The sequence below is a fragment of the Lipotes vexillifer genome, unplaced genomic scaffold (genome assembly GCF_000442215.2).
Source record: "Lipotes vexillifer unplaced genomic scaffold, Lipotes_vexillifer_v1.1 scaffold8, whole genome shotgun sequence".
Taxonomy (NCBI): Eukaryota; Metazoa; Chordata; class Mammalia; order Artiodactyla; family Lipotidae; genus Lipotes; species Lipotes vexillifer.
This window is the reverse complement of record NW_006781519.1, coordinates 6,815,810-6,834,636: the sequence shown is the minus strand read 5'-3', so window position 1 is coordinate 6,834,636 and position 18,827 is coordinate 6,815,810. Positions and strand designations below refer to the sequence as shown.

The 18,827-nt window shown below is 39.4% G+C and overlaps 1 protein-coding gene across 1 annotated transcript in view; it reads left to right on the top strand.

Annotated features, from left to right (window-relative positions):
• The window catches only part of PTPRG (protein tyrosine phosphatase receptor type G), a 313,959-nt gene that overhangs the window by 294,283 nt on the left and 849 nt on the right, over positions 1-18,827 (top strand). Inside the window, 6 exon segments of the mRNA XM_007454772.1 lie at positions 4-45; positions 967-1,043; positions 1,531-1,659; positions 5,200-5,346; positions 6,051-6,197; positions 18,825-18,827. The exon segment at positions 18,825-18,827 is cut by the window's right edge and continues 129 nt beyond it. Of these exon segments, the coding sequence (XP_007454834.1) occupies positions 4-45; positions 967-1,043; positions 1,531-1,659; positions 5,200-5,346; positions 6,051-6,197; positions 18,825-18,827 (545 nt within the window).

Below are 18,827 nucleotides of genomic sequence, written 5' to 3'. Positions count from 1 at the left end.
AAGAGTGTAACAAAGAAAAGAACAGAAACTCTTCAGTCGTGCCCTGTAAGATCTTAAAATCAGTTCGACTTGCCTGTGTTCGTTTTTTCTTTGGATTTTGTGTGTTAGGTAAAGAGGCAGCCACTACCAAGGGGAAAAGTCATGCTGAGGACAACTGAAGCAGTTTGATCACAACGGGAGGGGTGGGTGTCGGCACCAGCAAGTTGCTGCGTCTATGTGACGTGAAAGCTAGCTTCAGTTCACCTCGAAATTCAAGAGTTAGATTATTTCGACCATGTGTTGCCTTTCAAAAAACATGTCAAGTCATTATCCCTGTGGCATTAATGCTCTCTTAAAACAGAGTCCCAGATTAATCTGCCCAGCTGGAACTACATTGCTAAATTATTCCAGCTATTGAGACTCAATTATTCTGGCTATTGAGACTAAGGCACCGTTGGTAGGTGGTGACCGCTGCATAAATAACTTGGGACACAGCAGTGGATAGTGTGTGTAGCACACTGTAGACACAGGCGTGGGTGATCAGTGAAGAGATTCTCTCTACTGAAAGAGGCCAGTATTTTCTAAGCCCTTCCCAAAGAAAAAGATTGGGAGTAAGGGGGATGGCAAAAGAGCAAGCTACAGTACGTTGGTATAAGTGTAGGAATATCAAACCAGGGTCAAGAGTGACCTGAAACCCTGTGTCGTCTCCACACCGGGTATCCTCTTAGTGATCTGCTGGGAAAGCCTCTCCCACAGTCAAGTGTTATTCCTAGAACGTCTGGGGTCCTGCTGGGCACATGCAGCAGAGTTTCATTTTACATTCTTCCTTAGCTGATACTGCTCTAGCTTGTTTACAAATATAGGTAAGTCTTAAAAAGAAAGGGGAGCCAAAGAGCTCTGTTACTCACCAAGTAACTCTCAGAGAGTGCTGTTGGTGGTGAGGGGTAATGAGGCGAACGTGGTGTTTTCGTTTTTTCCATGTCATAGCTGAGCGTGCTCGAGTGGGCCTCGCACCGTTGCCTGGAATGAAAGGAACAGACTACATTAATGCTTCTTATATCATGGTGAGAGTCAACAGTTAATTATAAATAAAGTCAATTAAACTGAAAGGTGCTAAACAGCAGATACCACCTATGTGACTTGCAAGTAATTTCTTGATGTGTAATATCAAAATTATAGAGATTTCTGTATCTGGAAACCTCTAACCAAGGATACCTAATCGGTGAGGACACAAAAATTGCTTCAGTTAACAGAAATGCTTGTTAAGGAATTAATCGTTTCGTGAATTTCACCCATCTAGCCTTGGAATAAATGTTGAAATTGCTGTCAAGTAAAAACAGCAGGGGGAACTAGAAGTGCATCGGACGTGGAGAGGGAACTGTCTATATACATGTTACGAGAAGTACATCTAAAAATTAGCCAAATGCACTGAATGCCTCTTTTGATTATTTTCGTGAGGTCGAAACAGTGCTGGTCTTATTTCATGAATATATGTTACTGCTGCAGAGTTAAACACTCATAATCACTGGGTTTTCGTCTTCCTAACTGAAGGGCTATTACCGGAGCAATGAATTTATCATAACCCAGCATCCTCTGCCACATACTACGAAAGATTTCTGGCGAATGATTTGGGATCATAACGCACAGATCATTGTCATGCTGCCAGACAACCAGAGCTTGGTAAGTAAAGCACATCTGCTATATATTAATGAGCCCGGGAGGCCAGAGCATAAATTACCTTGTCACAGGGCTACAGTGTCTGTACATGCTAGGGAGGGAATTCAGAGTTCTCGGCTTGTATGTTTGCACAGGTGCCCTTCCTAGTCTTACCATTCCTGACCCTCTCAGTTCCAACGGGATCAGCACTGATCCCTAATGCTGGTGATATATCAATCAGTCACCCCTCTGTTGTACTGTACATGGCAGTGTGGGAGAAGGTTTTTACTTATTTATTTTGGCTGCGTTGGGTCTTTGTTGCCGCGCGTGGGCTTCTCACTGCCGTCGCGAAGCACGGGCTCGAGGCGCGCGGGCTTAGTTGCTCGGCGGCATGTGGGAACCTTCCCGGAGCAGGGCTCGAACCCATGTCCGCTGAATTGGCAGGCGGATTCTTAACCACTGAGCTACCAGGGAAGCCCAGAAGGTTTTGAAGAAGGTCCTTTTTTGAACCTCACTAATGCACGATCTTAAGCCGACCTCTGAGTTGCTGTATGTCACTGTTGAAAAATAAATGAATAACAGTAGTTAACATTTATTGATTATATCCTTTATTGATTATATCAATAGATGTTATTTTTACCTGTATTAACTCCTTTAATCCTTTCTACAACTCGATGACACAGGTGCTCTCTCAGCCTCTCCTTTAGTAGCTGAGAAAGCTGAGGGAAGTAACTTGCCCAAGGGCATATACGAACCATGGGAGCCAGGACTGGAACTTGAGTCACCTGTCTCATTTTGCCATTGTATATGTCCAGTGCCTCCACATCATAGAAATGTTTCCTAGCCCAAAGAAAACGGTATCCAAAGTACTAATAATGTATCGTTATTTTCCCCCAATCCATAGACAGGGAGGGAGATTAGGAAAGGCTTCCTTGTTCGGACTTGATGGTGCTTTTTAAGACCTTGACTAAGCTACTACCTCTTTCTTCTCCCTTTAGTCCTTCCCTAGTGAGGTCGCTAGACCCTAGCGGAGAAGGGTGAGCACGTTTATGAAAATAAGTGTAACTATTTCTGCTGAGCTCTCATTGCATTCTGAAGTTTCGAAATAGTTGGGTCTTCAGAAGTTACCATGAGGACTTGTAAGCGCACAAAGTAAAAACAAAAACAAAAACGATCTGCCTCCGTGAGTGTCAGAGTAGTGAGTTTTTTAATCAGGAAAGAACAGCATGTGAGTGAACCCCTAGTCTTGATGACATGCATTTGACTGTGTGCCCAGTCAGTAGGAACTTCACTTTGTCGCTTTCTGCTCCAGCTTCGGAATACCAAGACTGCTTCTGTGTGATAGAATGGCAACAAAGTTGAGAATCTTAAGCTAAAAACTGGAGTGTAAATTTTCAAATTAGCTGGCAATAGGGGTCTACTCTGTTCGGCATATGGAAATTGGAGGCATTTAGGGTTGTTAAAACGTGCATTTGTTGGATGAGTCAGTGTTTTGTTATCCTCACTTAACGGAGGACGGTCACTATACCCAAGAGCTCATTTGTATGGGGAGGAGAGGGGGAGACTGACTGACTGAGTCAATACGTGTTCTGTGGACAGCGACGATACAGGGCCACCAGCCCTGTCATCTCGGTGTCTCTCTGAGGCCCAAGGAGGGAGGCTATGCTGCAGTCATGCACGTCTGCACTCATAGCTCTAGGGTCGAAAGTCAGATTCAGTAGTGTGTAGTTTTTTCTAAAGGTACTGTCTCTGCATTTTTTGTTTGCTTTGTTATTTATCACTACTGTGACATTACAAAGACCATCATTCTGTGAATAGCCCAAAAGTCCCTGCTGCTTAGGCGTCTCTGCCCTATCTGTGAGCAAAATAACCATGCGATCAGAGCTCCTACTGAATTAAGAAGTAGCATTTCTTGGTCATAGTCTGTCAAGACGATCAGTTATTCCCTAGTTTACTGTCTGTGTTCAAAGGGTTTTTCTGCCATTCCTCCACCATTACTAAAATCCCTTTGGCAGTCTTTAGGCAAATTAGGTAATTTCCAGTTCATCTTATCATCATAATAGCTCTTTGAGGTATGTAGTTTTATTATTCCCACTTTTCAGATATGGAAGTTAAGCCCTAGATAGATGACTTTTTTCAGAATCACATCCAGTCCTACACTTAATCTATGTATTTGGTTAAATTTAGAAGCCTTGTTCGTCATTATGTCTTTAATATCTGTTCAGAGGGCCCTCATTCCACTTCCTTGGGCAAAACGTATTAAAACCCAAGACAGTTACAGACTTCTTTTGTATAGACTAAACCCCGTTGCTAATCTGTTTCCCCTTATGCTGAGCTTTAAAAATAAAAATGTACTTGGCAATAAGCTATATTGAAACTTGAAAGGGTGATAAGTCTTATTGGACTGCTGGCTCATTTCTAATGCAACAATGTAAGATTAAACAAAACCTTCTCTGTTTTCAACATTATTCAGAATTATCTGACTTCACTAGTACTGTCTAAGCATTTTCAGGAAAATGCCCATAGAAATGTATATATTACAGGCAAACTGTAATTTGCCATCTGAACTGATTAGGAAAAGGAGGGGGCGGGGCTCATCATAATCATTGTATTTCTCACAGAGTCTCCAGCCTAGGCAACGGTTCTCTTTTTCTTAGGCCTTCATAGCTTTCAGGGATAGAATTCAAGTATCAAGCCTGAATACTGTATTAGTTTCAGGTGTACAGCTGAGTGATCCAGTTATATTCTCTGATTATTTTCCATTATAGGTTGTTGCAAGACATTGAATACAGCTCCCTGTGCTATTCAGTAAATTGTTAGTGCTCATCTATTTCATGTATAGTAGTTTCTGTTACTGAATATTTATTTTTAATCTTAAAAGTAGATGAACGTTTAAAGCTTACCTGATTCCAGGCTGAAAGACTTGAAATCGAACACTGACAGACTGACTTTCCTTTTACAAAGCACCTTATACTTAGAGCCAATATGCCTATTTATGGGCCTGTCTGAGCCTTGGTGTTTACATCTACAAAGCCAGAAGATAAAAATACCTCACTAGCATATTATGAAAACCAAGTAAGATAATGTTTACGGAAGTCCTTTGCAAAATGCTGGTCAACTGTAGAACTGTTAATCCATAGAAGAACAATTAGCACATCTTAGTCGCATAAGCCATTGTGAAATAATAAGTTAAAATTACTTGACCTAGATCCTGTCTCCTTTTTTTACTCTGACAGTTATATTACAGAGCATTTCTCAGCTAGGGGTAATACATCCCCCACACAGGGAGGTTTTTTGGTTGTCGGCTATGACATAGGTGAGCGGTGCTAGGAAATAGTTATGAAGCGTATTTATTTTACAATAGAATACAACCACCACTGAACTCAGCATGATTAGGTAGGGCTAATCTAATTGGGCTAAGAATTCTACGAACCCAATTTAAAAAATGATTTGAGAGACATTGAGGCAAAGAAAGAAATCGTTTGGTAAGAAAATTCGAAAACAAATGGTCGACAGCACTGCAGAGGAAGTTTTGTCCTTCTTTTTTTTTTTTGGTCCCCATAGGCTGAAGATGAGTTTGTATACTGGCCAAGTCGAGAAGAATCCATGAACTGTGAGGCCTTTACCGTCACCCTTATCAGCAAGGACAGACTGTGTCTCTCTAACGAAGAACAAATTATCATCCATGACTTTATCCTTGAAGCTACACAGGTAACCTCAGTTCCTCAGTAACAGCCACAGCTGGGCCTTGGATCACCCTTCCAAGTAATAATGGAGTAATTTACCACCCTTAAGACGGGCCCAGGCAGGCATTTGGGTGTGACTTAAGTATGTTCACTTCCTTTTTTGCTTCCTTCAAATATTTGCTTTTTCCAGCTGGAAAGATGACATGTAGCAGTTCCTCTGATTGAGCATGCATACAAATAGGCCTGTTGACCTAATTATAAAAACAATATACTAGAGCTCAGTATTTTCTTTGCCGTCAGAAATGTGAGCCTTGCAATATGTTGCAGAGATGATAATATTAAGACTTTTTTTTTTTTTTTTTTTTTTTTAGTAAACAGCAGAGGGGAGCTGTCTTATATTAGTAATTTAAATAAAGATGCCCTCACCCCTTCCTGGGTTGTTTTTTTTTTTCTTTATTTTTATAGGTAAGATAGAGTAGGATATAAAGCCTCTTATAATTTGTTGTCCCTTACAATTTTTCCCTGAACAGGATTCTATTTCACTATCATAACCTCATTTGTTCATGTCAAGCAGACCTCCCTAGTGTTTTTCTCCTTACAGCAGTTTGGTTAATCTGGCATTCTTCAATCATCTATAGTATACACTTCCTCAGGAGCGAGTACGAGTCATTAGGTTATAGATAGGATGCAATGAAGGATGGGCCGTGACTCGTGTTGTATTGGTTGTAGGATGACTATGTCCTAGAAGTTCGGCACTTCCAGTGTCCCAAATGGCCTAACCCGGATGCCCCCATAAGCAGTACTTTTGAACTTATCAACGTCATCAAGGAAGAGGCCTTAACAAGGGATGGCCCCACCATTGTTCATGATGAGTATGTACCTGTTTTTTAATTGTCTTGTTGTACTGTGGTTAGTAGGGGGAAGGAAAGACAGATTTTAAAAACGTACTCCCTCTCTCTCAGCTTGTGACAATTCCAGCTTATTTCTAATGTGTCCATGTGCAAGGTGCTGTGGTTCTCTTTGGGTTTTAATTTGTCAAAGGCTTCAGGTTCTCCGAGTCTAGGTTCTAGAAAGGTGAAAGTACTGTATCTCAGCCTACCAAAATACATCTGCATGCTTTCTGAGGTTTTGTGTTTCAATCACGCAAATTAAACAATAACTTACAACATGTCTACATTTCTATTAGTTTACATGTAATACTTTATATTAATTAGTTGTTTTTAAATCCTTACACTGATTTCCAGCAAACACTTACTAGTGTAGACATGAAATGTGACGGAAAAGGTACTGTTATTAATGATAATATTTATCGTTGACAATGTGTTTTGAAGTTTACAGTACTGTCTCTGGGAGTTTAAAGGTAAAGCATATGAACTGCAAAGAGAACAAATAGCTTGCTCCTGGCTCTGAGCTTCTAAGTGTCCGAATAGAGTTCAAACCCAGCCCACTTTCCCTTTAATGAGAAGGAAGGGGGTCATAGATATACCTTATGGTATACGTACGGATACCTGGAGTCAAACTTCATAGATGGACTCGCCCTGCAAATCAGTTGCAGATTGTTGTGAATCCCACCGACTTTTACCCAGTGGCACCAATTAGACGTCCTCGTCTCTAGTTCTAAGGTAGTTAGTTATCTCCCTTGGTCAGCAACGTGTCAGGGCATCCATTATGTTCATTAAATTGCCATCTGCTCTGCTAGAATACATAGTAGTAAATTTCGAAGTAAAAGCTCATTAAGTCTTATCCTTGAACTAATGCTGTCACAGGAAGCGAACAAAGGCTTTCGGCAACAAAGGCTTTCGGCTGAGGTCAGCACCTTCACCTGAAATCCATGGTACTCTCCTATTTGAAGCAAGCCATATGTTTGGCTCCTTCCAAAGAGTTTGATGGTCCTTTTTAAATAGTGACTATTTCAAAATGTTGACCTCTTAATTAGAAGAGTTAGGATTAGTTAAGTAGCCTGAGTAAGTAAGATCCCTGGAAATGTGACAACCAGTAGTAGTGTTTAAATAACACAGTCAACCTCAGAATAACTGGGTAGGTGCCACGAGTCTACGAAACTTTAGGATATGCAGTTATAGCACAAAGTTAGGGCTGCTTCTAGAGTGCTTTCAAACCCCCACTAATCTGGGTCAGCTTTTCATATACCTTCTGGATTTTTACTAGCTCTTTATCAGTTCAGACCAAACTCTAATGTTGCTGCCCAGCTCCGTGACGGATTTTGCTGTCCTGATAGTACTCCAAGGATCTGTCCTGAAGTGAGTGATGCAGCTAACGTTATATTTCATGGTAAGAGAAGACGGAAAGGAGAAAAAAACAAAAACCAACAACAACCAGTTAAACAATTTAAACAGAACTGTTTGTTTCATTTATATTCAGCTTTGGGGCGTATTGTCTTATTGAGTGATTTTTATTTTATGCTACATGCTGACTGTGTCACCTCTGGAATTAATCAAATGTAGCTTGTTCTTAGGCCTAAGCAAGAAAAGAGCACATTCATCCTACACTAGCGGCTCTTCACATACCATATAGGGGAGCTGGATTAAAAGCCACCTAAAGATATGCATTCGTTCATTTATCCACCATCTTTAAGAGATAAGTGATTCCATTAAAATTATTTTTCTACATTACTCAAGCACATCTGAAGTTTTTTAATAGTTGTTGGCCCTAGTACAACACTGAACGCCAGTTACGTTTCAGTTTCCGTCTTACCCATATACTTTTTGAACCTCTAAATACTCCTTCCTGATGGCCTACAAACAAACACCTCAAATCTAGCACGTATAAACCCAAACTTGCCTTCCCAGCCTGCTCCCATCCACTGAGTTGTACAAACCAGAAACAATGAGAGTCCTTTTCTGTGCCCCCTCACCTCCAATTATCATTGGCCACCAAGTCTTGTTGATGCCTTCTCAGTACACTTCCCAAATTCTTTTACAAGCTGGTTGAAGCTTTACTTCTTCGGCTGTCATCCCAGTCCGCCACTGATCGATCGATTTACTTCCTGCAGCCCACCTTAGCCCTGCAAATACTATTCTGTCTAAGTGCCCTTTTATTCAACACACACTTCAAAAGTCACTCTCTTTGAACTGTGTCTAACTCAAACCAGAGGGGACCATCCATAAACATCGCGTCTTTACCAGTGCCGTTCCTGTTTATCACATCATACTGTATACTTGTTCACGTGACTGTCACCCCACATTGCTGTGACCAGCAGTGCTAACTTATTCATCCCATTCTCCATAGAGTGACACACCGTGGGTGGTGGCTAAAGATTGGTATGAATTGGTACCGTGCTTTCAAGTTAGGATGACTCACCCATTATTCAGGATATGTGCCTGTATATGAACTTGCCCCAGACAGCCTTGCCTTTTGTTCTGGTTATTGGTATTTTTCCTGCTTACATTCATCTGTGAACTATAAAACCAGTTTATCGACGCGAAGTTTAACCTCTGTCAAACACAGCAGTGGGCAGGCTCGGAAGGAAGGCCTGAGTGCTTCCACTGAAAGTCAAAGAGTTGAGTTGAACTTTTAGTGCACAAACTCCGTGATGTCGATCTGGTCTTCACAGCTGGGTGCCAGCCGGGTGAAGTTTCCGGGTAAAATGATCAAAAGGTAAACTTCCTCAACAAAAAGTAAACTGATTCTGTTTACAGGCACAGCTTAAAGGCAAACTGCTTTATTCATGGCATCCTATATTTGTCTGCTCAGGACAAGTCTATCCAGAGGCTGATCTGTATCACTACTGTCAAATTGTAAACACCGAGCCTACAGATGAGTTCGAAACAGCATGGTTCTTACACAGTTTTATGAGACACTAGTAGATTAGACCTTCACTCGCAGAACGAAGGCTAGTTTCCTGTGCAAATACTTAATGTGAATTACCGTGGAGCTATATCTGTCAGCCCGTTGGAGGCCATCGTGGGCTAATTTCATTTAACAGTTTCCAGAGTGGGATCCCGGGGTCCCTGGTTGGGAAGGAGGTCTCCAGGGCCCTTCCAAGAGATCCAAGAGGACACAACTGTTTTCATAATACAAAGCTACCGGCTGCCTTGTTCACTTATATTCTGTCTTGAGTGTACAGTGGAGTTTTCCAGAGCTACGTGACCCAGGAGGACATCCCCCCTCTGACAGCTAATGGAATGCGTGCTTGCACAGTTTTGTGTTTTAACACTTTCTCAGTTCTAACATCTGATACAGTAATTATTGACAGATAAAGCCCAAATAAGCAAAAGCTCTTTGGGGGTCTTCAATAAATGTTAATTTTAATTTTGTCCTGAGGACATGCTGAAATATACGGACGGCGTTCTGTACCGACTGCTGCAAAGACACCTTCAAATCACAACTAATTGAGTCCTTCATTTAATCCTCAAAATCACCCCACCAGGGGGGCAACTTTAGGATCCCCGCTTCATGCCTGAGGAAATGGGGGCTGCGTGTGTAGGTATTAGGCCCTGTGTACACACACATCCAGTTACTAAGTGTCAGAGCCAGTCCCAGCTACATACTGTATGTGGTGTCCAAGGCAAAATGAAAAGGTAGGAACCCTCCAAGTGGAGTAAAGACCTAAATGTAAGGCTGGATACTATAAATCTCTTAAAGGAAAACACAGGCAAAACACTCTTGACATAAGTCGCAGCACGATCTTTTTTGATCCACCTCCTAGCGTAATGGAAATAAAAACAAAAACAAACAAATGGGACCTAATGAAACTTCAAAGCTTTTGCACGGCAAAGGAAACCATAAGCAAAACGAAAAGACTACCCGCAGAATGGGAGAAAAACATTTGCAAATGAAGCAACTGACAATGGATTAATCTAATCTCCAAGATATACAAGCAGCTCATGCAGCTCAATATCAAAAAACAAACAAACAACCCAATCCAAAAATGGGCAGAAGACCCAAACAGACATTTCTCCAAAGAAGATATACAGACTGCCAACAAACACATGAAAGGATGCTCAACATCACTAATCATTAGAGAAATGCAAATCAAAACTACAATGAGGTGTCACCTCACACCAGTCAGAATGGCCATCATCAGAACGTCTAGAGACAGTAAGTGCTGGAGAGAGTGCGGAGAAAAGGGAACCCTCTACACTGTTGGTGGGAATGGAAATTGGTACAACCGTTATAGAGAACAGTATGGAGGTTCCTTAAGAAACTAAAAGTAGAGCTACCATGTGATCCAGCAATCCCACTCCTGGGCATCTATCCAGAGAAAACCATGGTTCGAATGGAAACGTGCACCCCGGTGTTCACTGCAGCACTGTGTTTACAATAGCCACAACGTGGAAGCAACCTAAACATCCATCAACAGATGAATGGATCAAGAAGATTTGGTACATATGTACAATGGAATATGCTCATCCACTAAAAAGAAGGAAATAATGCCATTTGCAGCAACGTGGATGGACCTGGAGATGACCATACCAAGTGAACTAAGTCAGAGAGAGAAAGACAATTATCAGATGCTATCGCTTCTATGCAGAATCTAAAACAAAGATACACGTGAACTTATTTACAAAACAGAAACAGACTCAGACTTTGAAAACAAACTTATAGTTACCAAAGGGTAAAGGTGGGGGGTGGGGGAGGGATAAATTGGAATTAAAATATACGCATTACAATATATAAAATAGATAACCAACAAGGACTTACTGTATAGCACAGGGAACTATACTCAGTATTCCATAAGAACCTAAATGGGAAAAGAATTTGGAAAAGAACAGATATATGCATATGTATAACTGAATCACTTGACAGTACCCCTGAAACTAACACAACACTGTAAATTAACTATACTCCAATATAAAATAAAAATTAAAAAAAATTTTTTCCAGATGGCAACACCAGAGCGTTAAACTAAGTTTAGTTTACACAGGACCCTCCTAAGCAGGGGACCCATCAAAGCACAAGGCCCAACACAGCAGCACAGGGGGCAAGCCAGGAAGCTGGCACTGGCTATAGTTAAACCCAGATCTGTCTAATCCCACTGGTTAACACTGCCTCCCACTGGTTTTCACAGTAAGCACTCCTGTCCCTTGTGTCTTCGGACTGTGTTTTGTTTTCTGTACTTTCTCATTCACTTCCAAAGTTTTAATTTCTTAAAGTCCTGTGGTTTTGTGCTGCCATTATTCCCCAGGATTAATGGATACTGAAGCTTTAGCTCTGTTTTCCTTCCTGCCGTAATGATTTTGAAGGGAAGCTTCACTTCCTTCATAGTGACAGGGTTATACCTCTCTGCATTGCGTTGTTGGTTATGATTTTTAAAACAACATCGTAAGAGCAAAAAACAACAATAATTGTAATTATATGAAGTAGTAAAAAGTGTAATTAAATGGCCATGAGTATTATACACACTGATGATACAAGGAACCCCAACGTGTCTTAAAATGAATATAGACAGAGCCACCTGAAAACATTACCGAATGTCGGGAACTGAAAGTACTTTCATTTCTTTGAGGCACAGACAGGGGAAGATAGATGAAAATACACTTTAACAGCATAGCGCTAGTTAAAGAAGTATTGCTCTCACTGGGACCCTTTGAGAAAGTGGCGAACAAACTACCAAAACCAGTGAATTTATACAGTATTCTTGTTTTAGCTAAGTTATAAATTACCTGTGTCACTTTTTCACCAAGTCCCTGTAATTTGAAGTGCAAATGCATGAAACTTGACAAACCTCCTTTGATCCTACTTGATTCCTAAACTTGTGAAAGAGAATGGGCTTTATTTTTTTCAGTCTTTAAAGACTGATACTTTAAAGTATCTATGCATTTGATTGATTTGACCTAGTTTCTAGTCCTGTTTAAAGTCTTATTTTGTAGGTACTTCCTTTTATTTAGGTACTTATTTAAGAATGGCTAAATACAGGAAAGACAACCCAAGCAAAGGCCAGAGTAATCCCACATGGAGTGCACAGTGCATAGTAAAATACATAATACCTGACTTTCCTATCTGAATGGCTATGGTTAGCTTGAAGGGGGGGAAAAAAAAAAAAATCCTAACAGTTTCACTAGAGCAGATTTAGCAAAGATTAAAGGGTTAAGTTCTTCCCCTATTGAAAAAAAATGCATACAAATGATTGGGGGGCGGGGTGGGGAATTCCTAGCTCTGCTAAAATCAGAAGGTAAACCCGGTTCAGTTTAGAATCTGAAGACAGACAACAGGGTGAACAAGAACAAAAAAATACAGTGAATCAGAGGTAATAGAGCAATCATAATTGGATTTTGAAATAATATGCTCAGAGGTCTAAAGGAAGACCATATGAGATGAGTTAAAAACATGTATTAAGAAACAGGAACAAATTAGAGGCTAAGAAATGGAAAAGATGAGAGATGGGCTAGTAGTACAATGGACAAAACCGCAATCAGACTCAGAAGCCAGATACAGAAGTTCTAACATCGGTCTAAGGGTGTGATCCATGGAGAGAGAAAAAAGATGAAAGAGGAAGAAATTAATAGCTGAAAAAAAAATAATGGCTGAGATTCTCTAAGAACTGAATAAAGGGATGAGTTCTTTAAAATGAATTATCAGGATACAATGAACAGTAACATTCAGAGAGAAGATCTGAATACCATGATTAACAAGGCTGATCTAATAGTGACATATAAAAAGTATGTGCCCCACCGACAGATGAATGGGATAAAGAAGACGTGGTACATATATACAATGGAATATTACTCAGCTGTAAGAAAGAATGAAATAATGCCATTTGCAGTAACATGGATAGACCTAGAGATTATCATACTAAGTCAGTCAGACAGAGAAAGACAAATACCATATGATAATCACTTCTGTGGAATCTAAGATATGGCACAAATGCACCTATCTACAAAACAGAAACAGACTCACAGACACAGAGATGGGACTCGTGGTTGCCAAGGGGAAGAGGGGGAAGGAGAGGGATGGACTGGGAGTTTGGGGTTGGTACATGCAAACAATTATATACACAGTAACGTCATATACAACAAGTTCCTACTGTGTAGCACAGGGAACTATATATCCAGTCTCCTGGGATAGGTCATAATGGAAAAGAATATATATTTTTTAATGTATTTATATATGTGTGTAACTGAGTCACTTTGCTGTACAGCAGAGACTGGCACAACACTGTAAATCAACTAAACTTCAATAAAATAAATAGAATTTAGAAATAAACATAATAAATACATAATGAATAAATATTATAAATAAATAAATACATATTAAAAGTATGTACCCAAGAGAGACTTACGGAGAGACCATATAGTCTCTTCAAACACAAATAGTCTATTTATAATTACCGATCATAAATGGAATTTTCAGATATTCCAAAAAACTGATATCGTACAAGGCCACGTTCATTGATTACAATGCATTAAATTAGAAACCAACAATGAAATGAGACGCCAAATTCTTATACCCAGACACTGAAGTCCTTATGGCTAGAATTAGAGATAATTGATGGTTGAAAGAGGTAATGAAAATAGAAATTACGGACTCCTAAAACTAAATGATAATGAAGGCACTGCATTTCAAAACCTGATAGGATATACACTCAGAGAAGACAGTGTATAGCCGAAGCCTCATATATTGGAGAAAAATTTTTAAATAGGCTCTCAACTTGAGAAGCCAGAAAAAGAACCAAATGAATCCACAAAAAGTACAAGGAATTAAAAGAAAAGCAAACAGTAATGAAATGGGGGCAAGGAGGAGATAGACTTCATTGCTTAAATTTTACTAACAAAAGACACAACTTTGGAAATTGGTGAAAAAAAGAAGGCATAATTTTTCATTGGGAAGAAAAAAAAATCTACCATTTATCTGTAGTTCTCAAACGTTTTAAAAATTGTTAATTTACATAGGTGTGATAAAACCTTATCTTTCAGAGTTTTATGCTAAATTATTAATGAATAAAATACCTGGGGTTTGCTTCAGAATACATGGGGAGGAAATTGACATGAAGCACCACCAGCTATGGGCTGATGATTGTTTCAGTTTAGTGATGGTGCAGTGAGGGTTACTATGCCTTGTATACATTTGATATTTTCTTTAATAGAAGGTTAAAAACAAGAAGTATTTTAAAGGAAATGAAATAAACATTTAAAACTATTTATAACTCTATACCAATAAATTTTTAAGCCTACCTCATCATAGTAAATGCTATTCAGTGAACACCATGTACCAGTTAGTCTCTGTTCTGAGCCACTGACATGTATCAGCTCAAATACAAGCTGTAGTCTCCCGGACTATGAGAGACCTTGGCCAGTTACTTCCCCTGGATGTGCCTTGTTTCTTCAACCTCAAAATGGGGATACTAATAGTACCTGTAGTACTGGGTTATTCTGAGAATTAAGTTGACACATGTAAAGTACTTACAAGAGAGCCTGGCACAGAGAGTTTTCAACCCGTTAAGGCCCACTAAGTTTTGACCAGTCTACGTTTGAACAACAGCACAGAGAGAGAACATTTAATGTAACCTTGATTAAGAAGACAAACAAGGCTAGCACCAGAATGGAACAGTATAAGCCAATGTTACTTACTTGAATATGGGTACAAAGGTCTAAAAAAAAAGTACTGTCAAAAACCCAGTGTGTTATAGTAAAAGAATTATATACATCGTGGAAAAGATTTATCCTAGGAATATAGAGCTGCTTAAATGGTACCAAAAACTGCTCTCAGTGAATTCAGAACAGTATTAAAGGAATTTTTTTAAATCAAGAGATATTCAAAAACATACAATAAAAATAACAGCCATTCATAATCCCCTTCCCCAAAAGAAAACACTGTTAGCAAACGAAAAGTCAAAAGCATTCTTCTTAACTTGATAAATGTTACTTCTCAGAAGCCTATAGCAAATATTTTTATTTAATATTAAAAAATTAGAAGCTTTACCATTAAAGAACACAATATGACACCTCTTCACAGTGTTAGAATACAAAACTATTGTATCCTAGCCAATACAGTAAAAGCAAAAGATGTAAGAAGTATAAAAGAAAGAGACAAGTGGCATTGCTAGCAGATAAAGATGTATCCAACTTTCTAGAGAATCCACAGATTATTAGAACTTAAAAAGAGTTCTGCATGGCTGGATACAAATTCACCACGTGAAAATCAATAACTTTCCTATATATCAACTGAAGCCAAACGGTACTGTCGCAAAAAGAGGCCATTCTTCGGAGTAAATAACAGAAACTACCTAGGATTTACCCTAAAATGAAATTGGCCAAAGGCTACGTAGAAAACTGTAAAATCTAATTGAAAACTATAAAAGACCTGAATAAATGGAGAAAAGACATCGTGTTCATGAACAGAAAAACTCAAAGAGATGTTAATTTCCTCAGATCTATCTATATATTCAGTGCAGCCTAACCAAAATCCCAACAAAACTTTTTGTGTTCCTGGACAGCCCAGTATCAATCAACATGAAACAGGATGGGATGCGGTAGAAACGTAGAGGTATACGGAAACGGGTGTACAAGTGAAAAAGGAAAATATGTATATTTGAAGCACTAAAAGTGAAACAATAAATACAGAGGCAGTCAAGACTATTGTGCAAACTTGCTTTATCAGGTATCAAGACTTACTAAAAACCTATGGGAATTTAAACGAATGTGGGGAAATACAGTGTAAAAAAAAACAGACAAGCAGATTAAAGGGCCAAAATAGAGAGTTCAGAAATAGGCCTGCATATATGAGAATTCAGACGATTAAAAAGGCAGCTCAGATCAATGAGGAAACATGAGACAATTCAATAAAAAATGCTGGCACAGAGGGAGCAAAGACTGCTGCCATGTCCTGCCCGCTGCAGTCTGCTGCATACGGTGGGATGTCGCTCCAGGACCTTGCTTCAGACATGTAAGCTCCCCCCATCCATTAAACCATCGGTGTCTCTGTTGCTGACTCGGGCTCGCTCTTTGGTCTTGAGGCTGGGCAAGTACAGGGCCTGCAGGCCTGTAGCGTGCAGCCCAAAACCGTACACTCAGGTAATCTGTCAATGTAGCAGGAGTCAATCCCATACGTGGAAAGTGAAAGAAAGAGTATGTGTGAGATGGAAAAGATTCAGAATAAGGCTGAACATGTTTATGGAGCATAGAAGACTAGTTATCTAGGTATAGTTAGATTGCCAGATACATTAGGAAGTTACTGAGTTTTGTGATGCTGTATTTAGATGAGGATCAATATTCTAATCATGTGCTTCATCTGAAGCACCCACTGAATAGGGAACAATTTTGAGTCACTGGCATTGGTGTCTTGACCAAGAGATACAGTAAGAGGTCAGACAGACTTAGGATATCATTTGTCTTAATAAATATAGGTTTAAATAAGTAAATGGGGATGAAATTAGGCTAGGCAGTAGGAATGAGGAATGTTAGGGGGCTGATGGATGGAAAGTGGGGAATGGAATATTGGATTCCCATGTGGTAGGAGAGCTTGTACATGGGGAGGGATCCTGTGAATGAGCTGGAAGTAGACAATGTTATGGTTTCTGGCTGTGGTCTCTGATAATGGATTTTATAGGTCACATTCATGGTGAAAGCTAAGTGTGGTTTGTATCCCTAAAGATGACCATTTTTGTAAATGTTAGGTTGGAAAACAAAGCAAAATTTGCACTATAGTTGTGGCATTGTCTAACCGTGGAATTTTGTGATATGATTCCTTCTGAAACTTTGTTCACATTATTTGTTAAATAAACCAAATCAGCACATTTTAAAATGAGTATCAATAAAGCAAATAAATATATGTTAAAAAGAATGCTGGCACAAGTGGTTATCCATTGGAAAAATAACTAAATTCAGACCCCTACCTTACATCAAAACAAGAATAAGATTGCAATGAATTAAACAATTACATGTAAAAAAAAAAAAAAAAAAAAAGTAGAAAAATATAGGCGAATATTTTTTAAATACTGGGGTAAAGAAAGCATTAACAAACAAGATTCCAAAAAAAGCTAAAGATTGATAAATTTGATTATATCTAAACTACATTTCAGCATTAACAGAAACAACCACAAACAATGCCAAGAGAAAGTAGAGACTGAAAAAACTACTTGCGACACGTACTGCAGATGACATAAAAGAGACATACCCAATAGAAAAATGGCCAAAGTATATTAATAGGCAGTTTCAGAAGAGGAAATACAGATGGGTCAGTAAACATAGAAAGATATTCAACTCCCCTGGCAACCAAGGAAATGCAAATTAAACCAACAGTAAGATTCAAGTTTTCACACATCAGACTGGCGAAAGCCAAACTTTAAAATGATGAGGAGAAATTAGTATTCTCTGGCTGGGAGGAGTATGGACAGGTAACAACACGTGGGAGAGAAATGCCGCAGTGTCTTTTAAACTAAATGGGCATATACCCGTGACCTAGCTCTTCTCCTCATGGTAAGGTGCTACTCTGTACTACTCTGCCATGTGCACAAGGCACAAACAACCTAAATGTCCATCCATGGGGAAGTGAGGACATCCGGTATGCATGCAGCAGATGAAATAATGAGCCGGATTGACATGCACTGATACCCTTAAATCTAGGAAGGCTGTACCTAAATGCATAACACTTTTTCCCTTAGACAGATTACCTCTGAAGTTGGGGTGGTGGTTAGGGAGACGTTGGCTTTATTTGCATTACAGAAGTAAAAACATCTGTACTGTTTTAATTTCATGTAAGAATAAATTTAGAAACAGTATTTAATAGTTATTAACAGAACAGTGGGCACAGGGCATCTAAATTCTAGTCTCATTTCTGCCACCAACCAGCAACACCTCCTTGAACAATTTATTTAATCCATCTGTCTTCTCATCATTAATATGGAAACTATGTGCCACACAGGTTCCTGTAAAAACTGAAGATGCCAACCTGGCCTGATGAAAAAGTCTGCTACCCTTCTAAGCCTTTTTGGGGGCCTGTGTGTGAAGCAAAGAGAACCATATTTTTCCAAGAATTTTATAGAAGGTGCTCATACTTGGAAACTTCCACTTCAGTGCCAAAACTAATTACTAGATAGGAAACTCATTTTGGAAATTCTCTGACTGCATTTTGAGCCACATAGTTCCATTTTTATTCATATTCTGGAAGTTCAATTTAGCCCTTCGGGATTGTTAAAAAAATGTTTTCCAGAGCCTTTCACCACTTTCTACTTGTCTCATAGCCCCTAGTTAAAATTCTCGTATTATTTTTCCTACTGGATCACCCAACTTGTCCCCGACATCAGATCTTCCTACAGCCCTCCCAAGTCTAATTTTGAACTTCTAACTTCGTATTAGACATCAAGCTAAACATCTGGTAAGCCCGTCTTGAGAGATGTCACATTCAGAAACAGATGTCACCTTTATGCTAACCTCTAAATCTCTGCCCTCGTCCAGCATTTCATTCATTTTTGTGTTCTAGAGTAGATATCAATACAGTCTACCTAGCTTCTACGGAAATAGGTGATGGTAATTTTGTTCCAATATATTCTGTCCTTTAGTGAATCTGAAATAGCTTCTTTTTTTGCCTCCCCAAGGTACGGCGCAGTTT